Below are 14981 nucleotides of genomic sequence, written 5' to 3'. Positions count from 1 at the left end.
AGCCTCTCATACTTTTTCAGCAAGTGCTTTGGCTGCTGAAGAGTTATGCAAAGGCTGTCCTCCTTTAGGCACGATGCTTCAAAAGGGAGTTGGCAGGCTTGAAGCAGAGAGGATGATCATTACAGCTTATATTGCCTATATGGTCAGAGTACAGTGAGTGGAAAACAGCGATGCAAAGTTGACCGTGCTGTTGCTGCATCCAACCAGCCTTCAAAGACACTGCACCTGAGCTTGGGCTCGATGGGGAGAGGCTGTGTTAGGCAGCCTCGTTTTGCAAGGCCAGTTTTAAGACCTTAAAACTCTGCAGAGGTGACACCTCCATCAGGCATCCAAATTAGGTGGACTGGCTTCTGGCCAGCTTTCCTGCTCCAGAATAAACTCCATCCTTGACTTTTTTTTCCAGGAGATTCAAATACAGAAGTTCTTCAAAATCGAATATCCATGAAAGGCACTCATTAAGAAACCCTGGAACCAGCAATTTCTTGGTTCTAGCCTCAAAATTATATCCGTTCAGTAAACAGCAGGAAAGTTTGTATGGGTAAAAGAAAACCTTTAGTTTAATACACTGAAGAAATTGTAAAAGAACAGTTTATGTAAATATTTCCCCTGTCCTACTCCCAAGATTGGAAAGGTGATAGATAATTTTCTATTTTAAATTCCAAAGCCACAGGCAGCTTTACCTTCTACACCTCACTTATTTGAATTTCTCAACACAGCTGCTTGAGTGAGAAGGGAATTCCCCTCTTCTCTCACTTTCTGTTCCTTTTTCAGTTTATTTATGCAAGAAGAATGCCCTTTCAGGGACTAAAGCTTTCAAAACTATAGGGAAGACCTGTGTTATACCACTTCAGCTTAGCATAAGGAAAATTATCCTTTCATGCTCTTACAATTTCACTCTTAAGGCTTTGATTATTTTTATTGGGTTGCTGTTACTTCTGGAAGCTATTATAAACACCAGCAGTTGAATGACATGTTTGTGTACAGATGGAACATGAATTTTTATACATGACTCAGTGCGCAGTGGACTTGGTTTGTAACCCAGAGAACCCCACCCACCTTCCCTCCAACCAGTTTTCTATGAAAGCTCAAGAGACTGCTTCAAATCAACTGAAGAACCTTCCCTTTAGGCTGTGCGGGTCTGAAGCATGTTTCTCCATGACTGTCCATTGATTTTGCAGGAGGTAGAAGAGCCCCCATAACTGGAGAGAGATTTATGATAAGACCTGATCCATTAACCTTTCTATCACAACAGACCGTTAAACTAAATGGGATTTTGTTAAGGCAGAGGATCCCTGTTTGAGGTATTCAGGTGCTGCACTGAGGCCCTGGAGAATCAAGTCTGTAAACACATACTAATTTTTAGATTTATTCATACAGATCCCTTAAAATGGAATGCTAATAATTACTGAGACTCCAGGGTGCTACTATATTGTTATCATGAGCAGTAATCTTTCTTACAGTTGTCTTTCAATTACTTTTTAGGCAATTACTTGTGTAGATATATTTCTTTGGTGTTCCCTAAAGATGATGCATAGATAATAATAATGTCTACAAGAAGAATTAAAAAAAAATTGTAACAATTTTATATAACAGTGTGATAAAAACAACTTTGGAGGAATGTCTGGTTGTTGTCATTAATATTTTCTCCCCTTTGAAAATGCTGAAAAAACCCTCATGACATTGGAGTGTGTTTTCTTTTTTCTTTAAGACAGTATTTGGTATCATGCTCCTCATTTTAGCGTGAAATGTAGAATTTTTCTCTTAATGGGACATTTTATTTTGAACAGTAAGAATAAAACTTTGCACGACGCATATGGAAGCTGTCAACATGTAATGCACTGTTTCCCTGGGGCTGTGGTAAATTAAGGATAAGGGGTTTATTTACTATCTTTTCTAATGTCTCCCCAACATTCTGAAGCATCTCCTTTTGGCCAATTCTCTGCTTTTGACACCAAAACTCCCCCTGGTATTTGAAAGAAGAGGTGATCGTTTTCACACTGATGGAAATGTGGGTGTTAGGTGAATTGCGGCATGGAATCAATGCGGATGCAGAAACAATTTGAAAGTCTCCATATGATGCTTTTTTCCTGTGTATACACCATATGTCTCCTAAGACATAAAAAATGTTCCAATGAATCAGCACCTTTGTATTAACATTTAACATTTTTATAATTGGATGTTAGCAATGATCTGAACATCACTTTTACTGGAGTATGAATAGCTGCCAGAGTACTCCTTTTGCTGAAGGGAATCTAATGCTGCTTACAGAAAATGAGAAAGGACGCTAGTATGTAACAATGACTATTAATGATACACATGACAAAACAGTTTCCGAACGCACAGCTCCCAATAAACCATCCTGGGTAGCTCCCACGGCCATGTAGTTCTACGCATTTTCTTAGCACAGAAACTGCTGCACATAACTGCAGCTCTCAGTTATTTTCTGTCTACCCATACATCAGAGAGGAAGAAACTCGTGGCAACTTTGAAAAGCCCAAGCTGATTAAGGTGGTTTCAGTTACCACATAGACCTATGGAAGGTTTCTTTGGGTTTTCTTGCTATTTGAATTGGTTAGGCAGTAGGAATCCTCAGCTCCCCGACTCTGACTCTTAATTCAGGTATTTATTTTTCCTTAGAGCAAAAGGACACTAAAAATAAATAGGTTCCTTTATCCAAATGAAGCCTGGGGAAGGACAATTCTTTCTCCAGCATGTATTGGGGTAGATTCTGACATGTATATCCCGGAAGGGGGTTTGGCTCCTAATCCTACATGCTACAGGAAGGACTGGTGAGGTCCCTGACCAGCAATGATAGGGAAGCATTAAAAGACCCTATCTTTTCTTAGCCTCTTCTCCTTTAAGTCTAGACCTTCCAATGCCTCTTTCTCTTATGAAGCATTCAGAGAGGCACCACAGCCACAGTCTCTACACTGCAGAAGGTGGTTGTCTAGCTTTCAACCCACAGCAACCTGTTCCAGCACGCTGGCTTCTTCAGGTAATGTGGCTGCACACTTCACATTGGCCTTGGCCTCACCTTTACCACCCTAAATGCTATCAACCTCGTCCCAAGGTTGCCATCAGTCATCCTTGGCACCTAAGGTAGCCACAGTAGCCATGAGGTACTCTGAAGGATGCTGATGGCTTGTTTCTCTGAAGTCTCTCAGTGGATCTACTAGTTACAAAGCAAAATATCAGGAACGAGTTCACTTTCGTTAGTGTCCTTACAGTGGGAGAATTTAGTATATATATATTTATATTGATATGTATATGGACTTTGGCAAGCAATACCTTTGCCTAAATTCTGAGCCATCTGGAAGCCATATAGCTGTGTTAGCACAGCACTGAACCCGAGCTAATATATCCTGCCCCTCAGCAGGTTTTATTAACTTGGGCTCAAGCACTGCCTAAGTACAGCTACGCGAGTTCTGGTTCAGAGCTGACTTTGGCCAAAATTACACTAGTAAATTAAACATGATCAGGAATATTGTGGTGTGAAAAGAGCCAGAGGGATGCCTCTCTTAGTGTCCAAAACAGAGTGACCCCATGGCAGCTTCGCCCTGAGAGAGGTCCCTGCAGCACTGCCTTGAGGTGCTTGGGATGCTGGTAGAGTTGGCATAGGACGTAAATGCAGCAGGAGCACCTTCCCACCCTGAGCACAGCAGGTCATCCCTGCTTGGGATGAATCAGCACCTTGGGAATGCTTGGGAATCAGCGCTTGGGAATGCTCCTGGGCGCTCCTTAATTTACTCAGATAGGTGTAACCCCTGTTTCCAGCTGGGTCAGAAATACAGTCAACATTTTCTTGTGTCTGCTTGTAGCAAGTGATGGGAACACATCTTTTATTAGTAAGGGCACACGTACTTCATGCAGGAGGGGCAGAGAGGTGAGATGGGCTCCTGCCTCTCCTGCTGCCACCACTGCATACTGGTGCATACTGGTGTATACTGGTGCATACTGGTCCTGGCTCTGCAGCTGTGCAACTTCCCTTTCACCCTGCTCCCCAGACAGATGAACAATACATCTGCTTCTTAGCACCAATATTTTAGAGATAACGACATTTGTGTTTCTTTTCATTCCGAAGGCTTTTTTGTATTTTATTCTTTGGTGGATGACCAATTAATCTAATCTCTCCTTGTTTTATTATTTTCCTGAACACATTTTTATCTATGCAGAAAAGCCCCAGGACTCCCACAAACTATTCACAGTTTAAGTGCATTAAATTGAAAGGATAAATCAAGTACTGATCAAGTGTATTTGTCTATGATTATATATGATTTTTGTGTAAGCACACACGGTACTGGCACATTATACAGCATACCATGGTTCATAACGTGTTCCCAAGTGCTTTCTTCTAGACCTTTATGAACATCAAAATCAATACAAAAATGTACATAAAATTCCTTCAACTGAGTTGAATAGAATGACAAAATGTAAAATTTTAAAAACAAAAGCTGAATCTTTGCTTTTCACTAAAGCTGTGAAGCCTACGAAATGGATAGCAGAGTGTTCAATACCACCCATTTTTCAGAATCCCTTAAAACCTCCAGGGAACAGAAGAGTTAAAAAAACACATGAAGCTTGTTTCAAAGCACATTTTATGTTGATATAAATAAATGTGTCCACCAAAGGAAAAGTTTGCATAACAGTTTATGTAAATGATACAACAGAGACAGTATAAAATACTTTGGAATTGGAGTATTGAGGAATTCATATATGGACAATCACATTTATGTTGTTGGGTTTTGTCTTTTCCTTTCTTTAATAAGCCTTCATTTAAGCTTTGGTAGGCAAACCCTATGTTAATTCTTTTGTTTCTCTGGCGTCCCATTGCTCTCAAGAACACTGCTTAAGCATGAGAAACCACACTGTTTCCACCTAATTTTGAAAACTACTTTGTGAGCTTTTAGTTTCAGAGTCTCAGGACAGTTTTTTCTCAAATATTAAAAGTTATTGAACTTTGTATATTCAGGGTCTTTCTCCAAAAGGTCTGTCCCAATCCTCATCTTAGATATCACTCCCCATGAGGAGGAAAGGATAGGTATAGCATTGAATTTATTTAATTTTTTTTCAGCAAATCAGAAACAAATTCTCAGCATCACCAAAGTTTTCATTTCTATCTACAAATATATAAAATTATTACACAAATAACTACATTGACCTAGCACTAGTGGGTAATCTGTAAAATGTGTTTTGTGGCTTGTTGAACAATTTTAAAAGTAAGTGAGTGCTTGTTTTTCATAACAAAATGAGTGGCTTGTTGCAGTTCGATGACTCAGGACAAAATAATGGATTTTGGAATCACTCATTGTCCTGTGTTTCCAGTGTAAATCTGGCCAAGATAACGGCTGAAAGCTCTTGCAAAATTAGTGTCTGCTCAATGCTTTACATAAAATATATACTGCCTGAGGAGAGACAGCCAAGTCACAAATCTGACCACTGTCATTGGCATCAGCATTGACAATGGCAGAAGAAGTTAACTTTCTGGGTGTCATGAAAAACGAGGCGATGTCTCCAGGTCAGGACTGTGAGATGGATTGTTATTGAATGCTTAAGGGGCTCTTGCATTTCCATTTGGAGCATCTGGGGGGAGGGGGATGAACTTTTAAGATGGAATTTGATCAGTTCATGGAGAAAAATTGTGTGATACAACTGTATGTCACAGTAGAAAAATGGACATAGTGAAGAACAAATAGGTCCTCAGTTACGATCCTGTGTTGCTCCTATTCTCTGTGTGTGAGAAAAAAAAAATAAGAAATTCATCATTATCAAAGTAGCACTTTTTTGTAAGATGAACTTCACACTTATTTTTTGCAGCAGTGATTCCTTTATTATAAGGAGACAGAATGTGAAATGGCAAATCATATTCATTCACTTCAGTCAGTCAAACGAACACTTACACACAACATTTTTTTTACAGTTAAGGGCACTTCACTATCAAATAGAATAAAAGCTGAAAATAAGTTTAAGTGCCAAGCAAAACAAATATATCTTGCCAAAGGCTCAAAATCATATGAATAAGGACTAAGGAGTTCAGCAGATTTGGAACGTAATTCCTTAAATAACTCTTAGTCTCCAAATATACCTGTCAATATGGAGAAAAGATAATAAATTATCATAGCAGGATTGAGAAATAGAGGCCAGAATGAAGAATACAAAGGGTCTTGACTGTCCCCACATGGAGTAAGTTCATCTGTTATGCTTATTTGTTTTTTCAAAGGTATAGGGGCAATTGCAGTTTTTAAGTTCAACGGAACAACTGCTGGCTGACTTCTGGTTTATTGCAGCAGTTTTTATTGCAGTTTCTTCTTCTTGTTTCCTAAGTCTGAAGAAAAGCCTTCGAAAGCCTCAGAATTAAAAATATGATGGAAGTATAAAACCAAACCCATTTTTCAGAATGCTTTGCAGCATCCAGTTCTTGTTCAGAGATACTCAAGAGAAGCAGAGAAACACACCTTGTTGTTTTAGTTTTACCAGTTTCACATAGGTGAAGGTGAAGCTCCGAGGGAAGGTGTAGCTAAGCAGCTCGAGTCATTCAGCTGATATTAGAAAATGTTGCTCCAATACCACAGTATGGTACACTTAGTGTGGTTTTATCCCTAGCCAGCAACCAGGACCACATGGCTGATCTCTCTCACTTTCCCTTCGCTTACCCCCTGGTGGGATGGGGAGAAAAACTGAGACAGAAATAAAACTCATGGGTTGAGATAAAGACAGTTTAATAGGACAACAAAGGAAGCAAGAACAAAGAAAACAATAATAACAACAGAATATACAAAACAAGTGATGTGTAATGAGGTGTTCACTGCCCAACAACTGACATCCAGTCTGACCCTGAGCAGCAATCCCTGAGCAGTGAACCCTTGCTGCTCTCAGCCAAATTCTTATTTATATATTGAGCATGATGTTATGTGGTATCAAATATATCTTTGGCCAGCTTGGGTCAGCTGCCTGGCTACGCTCCCTCCCAGCTTCTTGTACAGCTACTCACTATCAGACCACTGGAAACTGAAGAAGTCCTTGATTTCTTAGTAACAACTAAAAACCATCAGTTTATTATCAACACTTTTCTCATACTATTTCAAACATACAGCGGCTGCTGGGAGGAAAATTAACTCTATCGCAGCCAGATAGTGCTGGAGAGACCTGGACTTTCAGCTGTCTTTGAAGTTGAGAGTTTTCTACGTGCTTAAAAGGAGTGATAGACTAAAACCACTTACTAAAAATGAAGCCCATGAATGCTTCCTGATACAAAGTCCAGTTCAGTGGAGATTTTTCATGCTGTGTTCTGAAGCCTGGACTATGGACAAAGATGGGAACTATATAACAAGATCAGAGACACAGATGGAGCTACTGCAGAGGCAGAAAGCTTAATGCATTTCAGAGGCACAGGATACTTTAGAATACCTCCGGCTCATGAAGGGACAAAGCTTTGTGGTTGCAGATGAAGATCATTTCACACAGGCACATTTAATTTATTTTTATTTAATAAAAGGCAACAGAAGTTCTGTAAATGCAATCATTCTTTTGCATAGAAGTAACCTAAAATGGAGTCAACCTATGTGGCTTGAATTTCCAAATCAGTTAGAGATCTTCTTTGGAAGAAATATAGCATCTCAGGGGCAGTGTATATTTTGATCACTACATCTTCTAAAAGTTACTGTTAAGCTGAGGTATATGATAAACAGAAAAAAACATTAGTGATGAACCCACAGAAGCTGATAGAATTTTGCCTGTTGACTGCACTTGAAGCAGATTCAGTGCATATACTATTAATGGGTTGAACAAATGGGTCCTAAACCCTCAGGCTGGCTGCTTAAAAGATCAAGCAAATAAAGGAATAAAGTCACATAAGCTGTTTCTGTGTGTAAAAATCCTGTGGGTTACAGGATTAATTTTTTATAGCATATCTCTATACCCTGAATAACCAAGTAAGCCTTAACTTGTGGAATCTTAATAGCCATCTCATTGCTGAAGTCTAAAGGAAACCCAGAGGAAACTTAATAATATTAAAAGTTATTTTAAAGGGAGTTCACATTGGTTTGAAGGATATTTTGCTTCGCACACAATATCCATCATTGTAAATTCAGAGAACCTAGATTTAAATTCAGAAAACCTCCACACATCTTTACAGCCCTCAGTATATAAATCTACCAGTATTCTTCCAATGTCCACCAGTAAGGTATTAATCTTTTACAGATAAAATTAAAATTCTGACAGTCATTGGAACTAAAAATAAAGAAAAATAGTAAAAAATATTCCCTCTAGAAATGAGGGGAAACTTGGAACTTTGTGGTAAGAGGCTAGTTTGTCCATGTTGTAATGAATAGAGAATAGCCTGCACAGTTTTTCATCTCTGACTCGCAATAGAAGATTGGAACATATAGAAATTAATGTTACTGAATTATTTCATAGCAACTTAAACACGTGAAAAGAGGAATTAAAGAAACACAATGCTAAAAATCCATTTTAGATGAAATCAGAAGCTTCAACAAATATATTTTTCCCTTGCAGTCAAAAAAGTAATTATCAAAATTGTTCAGAATATGTTGCCAATTACTCTGCTCCATAACTGCTAACTTTCTCAGTTCTTCTCTTGCCTTTGCTGGGCTCTCTGTCACTGGAAACATCTTAAACCAATTTAAAGTGCTACACCTGAATAAACATGTTGTAAAAGTGTTTATGTATTGAAGTGGGTCAGTTCAAGGTATGGTATTTGGCTGGAACTTCTAATTTCTCTTTTTACTGCAAAAGGGCTGCCAGAAGGAGGAAGTCTGAGCTGAATTAATACATTTGTTACAGTGGAAGTAGAATGGAAACTACTTTAACCACAAATCAAACTGCCTCTTTCATTTACGCCAGTGATAGAGTTTTTCTAAGAAATATAGACTCTGGCATACAGCCACTGTAAGTTTGTGTTTGAAAAAGAAACCTATATGCTTATTTCTATAAGGTTTACTCCTATGCTTCTTCGCAAGTTCTTTTTCAGCATGATTGAGTTAACAGCATTATACGTTTGTGAGGCAGATGCTCCTTCCTCGCCCGCGTAGCAAACTTTTCCAGTCAGTTTAGAAGACTCCCCAGGCGCCCCGATGCTGCGCAGTGCAGGCGGTTCCTGTGCCCATACCTTCCCTTTTAAAGGACCTTTGTGTCCCCCACTCAGCACAGCTGCACAGCTTCACATGACACTGTCTCATTTTCCGACGGTTGAAGGGCTCTGCATAATACATGTATGCACAAAAGTGTTTATGCTGCCAAAATAAATTCTGTTAAGAGTAAGGGTTTATTTGCTAAAATGTCACTGATGCATTTTCAGTGACTTGTTTTGCTTTCTTCTCTTATAGTGAGGTTTAGATCCTATAATATAGTGAGGTTACCACACAGTCCTGACTGAACAAATATTTTAAAGAAATATGCACATCCCCTGGGAACAGAACCAGAGTCAATAATGTGCATGTTTCATACTCTGTTCTCTTGAACGACTGAAAGCCTTCCTACCTTTACTAGTGAATGAACATCAGTTTGAGTAACGCTGCACAATATTTGTTTTTAAAGCAGAAGTATATTTATTAACTACACTTCTCTTTGTTACCAACTTGCTCTGGGAATATAATATGATGCAAAAATTAGATGACTGTATTATGTTATCCTTCCAATATCTTAGAGACTTTGATGGGGTTCATTTGTTTCTCAGTTCTTTAGATGTGTACCCAAGACAGAATTAAAATATCTGAGTAAGGAATAAACTATATAGTATACAGAGACCACAGTTTCATGGAATGACAAACTACCTGTAAAGCTGTTGAAACTTGTGTAAATTGGTGATTTTTTGGTCTTTAATATTCTGTTCAACAAAATGCAGTTAGAATTTTTAGTCACTTAACTTCAGGATTATGGGCAAAATCCTTGTCGTGCTTCAGCCAGCAGTTGAACTCCCTCTGTGGCTTCAGGAGAAGCAGAGGTTCACCTTTTGACTTACTATTTCCATTACTTTATAGGTCGAAGTATCAATGTTAAATCTGCTGGCCTGATTGGAAGACACGGGCCTCAGTCAAAGCAACCATTCATGGTTGCGTTCTTCAAGGCAAGTGAAGTGCTTTTCCGTTCCGTTCGAGCGGCTAACAACAAAAGGAAAAATCAGAACCGCAACAAATCCAGTAGTCATCAGGAGTCTTCTAGGATGCCAGGTGTTGGGGGTAAGATGCAGCTATGATTTACTAGCCTGTTTACAGGAGTTATGGGCACCTGCTCAAATGCAATGGAGTCACAGCAACTCAACAAGATACTGCTTATTGGCTGAAGTGTCACAAACTTTGTTCCACTCCATTTTTACCAGTCCCTCTAGGTTTGCTTAAACCTCTTTTGTTATATTGGCACTAAGGATGTTCTACCTTCTGTGAGAAAGGTCGCTTACATGGATCATGGGCTCCTGGAAGGTGGTATGACCAAACAGCTTAGAGAAGGCTGTATATAAGCTCGAAACTATTTCCACGTAGGAGGCAACTGAAGGAGATCTTTGCTACTCATGACAAAAAAAAACATCGAGAGAGTAGAGAAGGATTGCATCTCAACTAATTTGCTAGGAAGCCTACCAGAACTCAGTTTAACTGCCTGTCAGATGAAGAAGCAATATGTAGCACAAAAATCTGAATGCTGGAAATAAGGAAGTTTAATCAATCTGTAAAAATGTAAACTGTTTATGAATTCAGACCAGCTTACACATACTGATGTAAATACACAGGGTATTCCTGAATGGGAGTGAATTTGATCCGCTATTTACAATAATGCATGTGAAAATGTTCTTAGTGCCATTAGAGCAAATTTTGCTCCAATTCTTTCATGAAATGCTCGTTCAGCCCGAGACACAAAGTGGCTTTCTAAATATTCTCATTTTTTGGGGAAAAAAACATTTCTATCTAATGGGAACAGGATATGAAAATGTATCTTTCTAAAAGCACGGCAGATCTACTACCAGCATATCACAACCTCAATATAGATGCTATTCTCAAATTCCGTGGATGTCTACAAGTAAGCAAATTTGTGTTTAGTGCAAAGAACTCAGCCCTAAAGTGTAAACCATTTGTCTGAGGAGAACTGGTATGAGGCCCATGCATTACTTATCTCAGAATCTTGAAAGAGGCAGATGAGGGACTCCTCTAATGTAATGCACAAGATTTCCCCTGATCTCTTGTGCATGGATGAATTTTGCCTTAAAAACCACTGAGTTACTAAAGAAATGATAGAAGTTATTGAATAACTTATCTTTCAAAACTTATTTAAATATTAAATAGTTAGATCCTGGTCTACCGGAATAAAATCCCACTTTAAGGTTAAAAATCAGGATTAAAACCTATGTACTGCTTCAGTAGTGGTCTCAATTTTATTTGCATATGATGTATAGGTATAGCTATTTCCCTAGTTTCTGAGAAGAGCCTGGAGCATTGTCCTTTTTGCAGTAAATGGCACAGAAAGATGCATGCATTCCTTCTGAGAACCCTAGCTTTTGAAAAGCCAGTGGTATTTGTTAAGACACCAGCGATCTTTACAACTGGGTTTTTTGGAGTACTGCCAAGTTTTCTGATATTCTGTATAACTATACCACAAATGACTCATCTCCTTAATTAAATTCTAACCCCTTTACAGTCAATACTGCATGGAGGAATTACAAATCAATAACGAAAGAAGTCCCAGACTAGATTATTAAGAACAATTTTCACTTTTCACTAGTAAAAAAAAAGGAATTACATGATCTATAGAAGAATAACATTTTTTAAATAGTTCATTATTTATAAAGTCATATTGACTAAATGTCTTTTCATTAACTGCTTAAATTTCTTCAGATTTTTTTAAGCAATGCAGGTTAAAGATTGACTGAGCATCTTGTCATTCAGATGTTGTTTAAGCATGCACATAGGTTAAGCTTGCTAGCTGATGCTTACTCTAAATTAATTCACTTCAGTGGAGGTGGATCATTATATGTTGATCCATGACAGATCTATCAAAAAAGATTGCAGTTCAAGAAACCCATACTGTTAAAACAAAATTAGATTAAGAAGGAACTGCATATGCAGTTGCATCAAAGGCAGAGGCAGCAAGTAGAAATAGAGGCAGCAAGATATGGGGAGGCTGGAATAGGTGGCAAAGCTGAGCACAGGTAAGTAAGCACAGCCTCACAAAGCAACGTCCTTTATAGCAAAACCACTTGGAGGAGTAGCTCCTGCACGATGGCAAATGTGCTTTTCCATGCTTTTGCCTCAAAATTTGCCTCAACAGTCCCCACATTACAGGAGAACTTCTTTTATTTGGGTGCCATTCATGATCAGCAATGAGACTTTTCATGCTATAAGTAATTAAAAAAAACTTTTCCTTTTAATAACTATTGCAACAATACTCGTTCAAATCCGCAGATGAGCACAATGATAGTTACAAAGACAATGTGTAGATTTTATCCAGGTGCTCTAGTATGCAAAAAAAAATCCATTAAGGAGACAACACATTTTTATCCCCCGCTTTTGGCATCTTAGCAGAATGCAGGCAGTCCTTCCATGGGAAGAGCCTGTTACCAGGGAAAAGCTGTGACCTTTTCTTCATATTTACCAGCCCCAGGAATTGTACAATTGCAGTGGATATGATGTATCTCTGCAAGCTTCTGGGAGAAGGCTGATTATCTTAGTTGTCTACAGTTTCCAGTAACAAGCAGAACTTTCAAAGTATAATTCATCTCTTCATATTTAAACTAAAGAAAAACTCAAAGATTTCTTCCCTTCATCTTCCTCGTGGCAGCATGTCCGTACTAAATTCTCATCTACCCCCTCATGGAGAATGCTGTTGATATAAATGACACAATGATGGGCAAATGTAATTGTGTGATGTAAGTCCTTGTTTCTCAGCTCGTCCCACAATCTTATTACTACAGCATCCAAGTCAGACAATGGAAAAATGTTCATCTATGCCGTGGCCAGAGGTTATGTGGCCAGAACCAGATAGGTATGCTGTCATTCCTATGTCACAGGCTTTTGTTATACTTCTCTCTGTACATCAATCCCAACTTTCCTATAGTCATGTCTTCCTTTCCCCCCCCTTTTTCTCTCTTTTCAATTTTTTCCCCCTTTTTTCCCTTTTTTTTCCTCCTTCCTTTTACCCTTGCCTTTTGCCATCCTCCTTTTGCCTTTTCCCTTTTGTTTTATGCCTTCTTCCTTTTTTAAACCTTTTTTGTTAAGTTTGGCACCTCATCGATTAACTTACTCTATTCTCAGCACGTCAAAAAGGAAAGGTCCAGTGCACAACTCAGTTCTTCTCTTCCACCAGACAACACATTGTTTGAATTATTCATGAAGATATACACAAACACAACATGAAGAAAAGAAAATCTATGTGTCAGTTATTATAACAGCTGGGCAAATGTTGACAGATTTGGAGTCAACATCCCTGTGTTGCTAAGAACGCAAGAGAAGATGATCTCAATGAAATGCGAAGATAGAAAGAATTAAACTTAGCATTCAGACTCCACCTGCCTGCTAGGAACACAGGATTTAACATATTATTACTTACCCTGTTGTGTTTTTGTCAAACTGTAGATAAAAGGAAAACCAAATCAAAACAAGACAACTTGTTCCCAAAGTATACCACATAACTCTTACTTAAAACAGAGGCTGGCCTTTTTTTTTAACATCATCTGAAAAGAAAAACAAAACTACATAATTTTTGGTCATAATGCAGTGAGATAAAATCAGAAAATAATACATAACTGAATTTCTTGTGTTTTATTGATTTGTGTCACGCTTTGGACCCCAGATATAGTCCCTGAATAGCTGAGAAACAGTGTTTTCTCAGCCACAATAGCCTATGGTTTTGATTCTTGATGGAATAAGCATATGGGCCTTGAAGCTACAGTATATGAATTTGGATCCTGGGTGCCAATTCTTATTATAAACATCACATTTGACACTTACCTGAAAAGATGTATTACACACAACACTGGTCTTATATGAAAGATTCATGGAAGATTTGCCCAAGCCTCACTTTCTTCATACATAGGGTTTGCACATGCATATCCACATAAGAAATGTAGATCATTGTATCAGCTGTTCTAGTGTGATCGCTCATCCACTGCTGGTTAACCTGTACTCAATTCAGAGTATTGGTAGAATGAATACATCTATACCATGACTTACATACCTATTATCCAGCCTGCCTCTTTTAACTGTATGGACCTCTGCTACATTCTAGTACTAAAACTTCTATATGTATTCTTAAACATGAAAATGTCACGACTGAGTGAAAACTGGCAAAACCGCAATCTTCAGCCTTCATTTGTTTATCTAAAACCTGTTCTCCTCAAGTCTGGGGTTGCAAGGCTGTTGTTGATCTCGGTTTCTTGTTGATCTTGATCTCTTAGAACCTTTTAACACCATTGTATCATCGTTGTTGCCGCTGCAGTTCTCATCAAGATCCTCAACCGCAACCTGTTCTTTATTCATAGATCTGTATAATATAATCCTAAGGTGATGAGGCAGGAGTAGATAAAAGATGGATGTGAAGTTGATCATTTGACAGTGTGGTTTTGCTGCAGAACTGCTTTTCGGAGATATACTGCTAGAAAATATTCTGAAAATTGTAGGAAATAATTGTCTTACTTGGCAGTGCTTTTATTATTGGTCACTGTATCTTCAGAAAGACACAGAGAAACTAAAGAGAAACCAATCAGAACAAGAAACAGTTGGCAAATTTGCAGAAAAGCTCGTTTAGGCCAGGTATTTGAAAGAGTTTTCTACAAGGATAGTGAAACACTACAACAGGTTATCTCAGAGACTGTAGAATGCATTGTCTTCCATTTTATGTGAAAAAAATGTTCTTTTAATATTCCAGAAATTTTTAAACAGACTCCCTCCCATCTCAGCCTCAAGTCTTTTAATGTTAAAAAACTGTTCCTAAAAAATTCTGTTTCTGAAGTTGGAAGTTTTGTTTCTTTTTCAATGTCTTCC

General features: G+C 38.3%; 1 protein-coding gene across 3 annotated transcripts in view; it reads left to right on the top strand.

The window, feature by feature from the left end:
* Window positions 1–14981, top strand: part of BMP5 (bone morphogenetic protein 5) — a 56357-nt gene that overhangs the window by 30871 nt on the left and 10505 nt on the right. For all 3 annotated transcript variants that reach the window (XM_054064014.1, XM_054064013.1, XM_009567773.2), the window contains one exon: window positions 9996–10193. In XM_054064014.1, the coding sequence (XP_053919989.1) occupies window positions 9996–10193 (198 nt within the window). The remainder of the gene's footprint in view (window positions 1–9995; window positions 10194–14981) is intronic.

Source organism: Cuculus canorus, chromosome 3, assembly GCF_017976375.1.
Source record: "Cuculus canorus isolate bCucCan1 chromosome 3, bCucCan1.pri, whole genome shotgun sequence".
Classification (NCBI taxonomy): Eukaryota; Metazoa; Chordata; class Aves; order Cuculiformes; family Cuculidae; genus Cuculus; species Cuculus canorus.
This window is presented reverse-complemented; position numbering and strand designations above follow the sequence as displayed.